Source organism: Carex rostrata, chromosome 9 (genome assembly GCF_964058835.1).
Source record: "Carex rostrata chromosome 9, lpCarRost1.2, whole genome shotgun sequence".
NCBI classification, from domain to species: Eukaryota; Viridiplantae; Streptophyta; class Magnoliopsida; order Poales; family Cyperaceae; genus Carex; species Carex rostrata.
The window spans coordinates 10,999,946-11,001,568 of NC_135926.1; the positions used below are offsets into that span (position 1 = coordinate 10,999,946).

Here is a 1,623-nt window from a genome sequence, read left to right on the forward strand (position 1 = left end):
TAATGTCCACAAATTTCCCCAATTGGCCATTTAAAAGATGTTTCTTTTGTCCTTGTAATAGTGCTTTTCCTATATATCATGAAAAATCTAGGGTTTTCAGGTGATGTCTCGCTTCCTCTCTTTATTATTAATTATGCTCACATGCAAAAGGAAGTCTAAGTGCCCATATCCACACTTTTGGGTTCACTAAATTGTCCCCTACAAGTATAAATAACCCCTATATGTGCTCTACAAAACCACACTAAGCTAGAGCCAAACTTGATCTTTACTTTGCTTATTGAAAATACAAAACAGCCTATTTCACAAAGTCATTTCCATGGCGCCAAACGGAGAAACACCAGCCTTGACCTTAACCCCTCAAAAGGGATCACCTCAAAAATCCCAACAACCAAGAATGATCTCCATTCAAGGACTCCAGAGGGCTATTTCTGACCTCTCTTTTCAACTAAACAAGGAGCAGGTGAAAGACTCAAAACTCAGCTCCATATCAGAAGTGGAGGAGGTGAAGTGCACCTGTTGCGGCATGTCAGAGGAGTGCACGCAAGAATATATCTCGCGTGTAAGGGACAGGTTTTCTGGCAAGTGGATTTGTGGGATTTGCTCGGCTGCTGTGAAAGATGAGTTGGAGAAGAATGGTGGGGACAAAGACGAGGCGCTACGTGCCCATGTGAGTGTGTGTGTTAAGTTCAACAGACTAGGAAGGACCCAACCGGTTTTGTTTCAAGCTGAGCAAATGAAAGAGATTTGGAGAAAGAGGTCCAAGTCTATTAGCCCTAGAGAATTGGATAATATGAAGAGAGGTGGTATTCCAAGGAGCTCAAGTTGCATCCCCGCCATTAGTAAAGAGTAAAGACATGATGAAAAATAATTATATATATATATATATATATATATATATATATATTTTCGGATAAAATAGATGCATAATTTATTATAGAACTTTTAGTGCTTATACCTGGTTTTGTAAAAGATTAAGAAACTATGCATCCCCCTCAATGATTTCTAGACATATAATTGTGGGAGAGCAAGTTTTGGAAGTTTTTTTTTTTTAACCAAGCATAAGCACAAAAGACATATTATGTATATTGAAATAATCAGTTCAATATATCTTGGTTTTAACCTTTGTGGGGTGTTTTTTTGTTGGAGGAAGGGATTTGATTTCACAATCCATATGTAAGCTTCCCAATTGAAACCCCAAATGGTTTGTAAGTCTTATCTTTCAGGGATAGCTTTTGTTTTCTCCCTTAGTTCACATAATTACTTGAGGGATTGATCTTGTAACTAACATCTTGTACTAAGTAATCTTATTTTCTCATAATAATGTTTGATCATGTCATTAATTCTCTCTCCCTTTCTCTCCATTTTGTTTTGTTTTTGTTAATTAGCTTTGTGATGCATGCATGTATGGTGTTCATCGGAAACCAAACCGAACTACCTAGGCAAATCAAAGTTATAATTCGGTTTGAAAAATAGAATCAAACTGAACCAATTTAGCATTGCAATCGAACTGAACTGAATCAAAGTTTTATTTTTCGGTTTTTTCAGTTTGTTCGGTTCAAATTGAAATGTATTAATTTTTCATTTAAAACAATTAATTTATAAGAAACCGAAGTATATTAAGAA

At 35.9% G+C, this 1,623-nt stretch overlaps 1 protein-coding gene across 1 annotated transcript; it reads left to right on the forward strand.

The window, feature by feature from the left end:
• Positions 1 to 229: 229 nt before the first annotated feature.
• Positions 230 to 1,123, forward strand: LOC144559497 (uncharacterized). Its single transcript, XM_078308525.1, has one exon. It carries the CDS (start codon positions 317 to 319, stop codon positions 848 to 850), a length of 534 nt encoding a protein of 177 aa, XP_078164651.1. The 5' UTR covers positions 230 to 316; the 3' UTR covers positions 851 to 1,123.
• Positions 1,124 to 1,623: the final 500 nt, after the last annotated feature.

Bases quoted from the DNA above. Each gene is read 5' to 3' on its own strand.
- LOC144559497 (XM_078308525.1), top strand. From the start codon at position 317: ATGGCGCCAAACGGAGAAACACCAGCCTTGACCTTAACCCCTCAAAAG.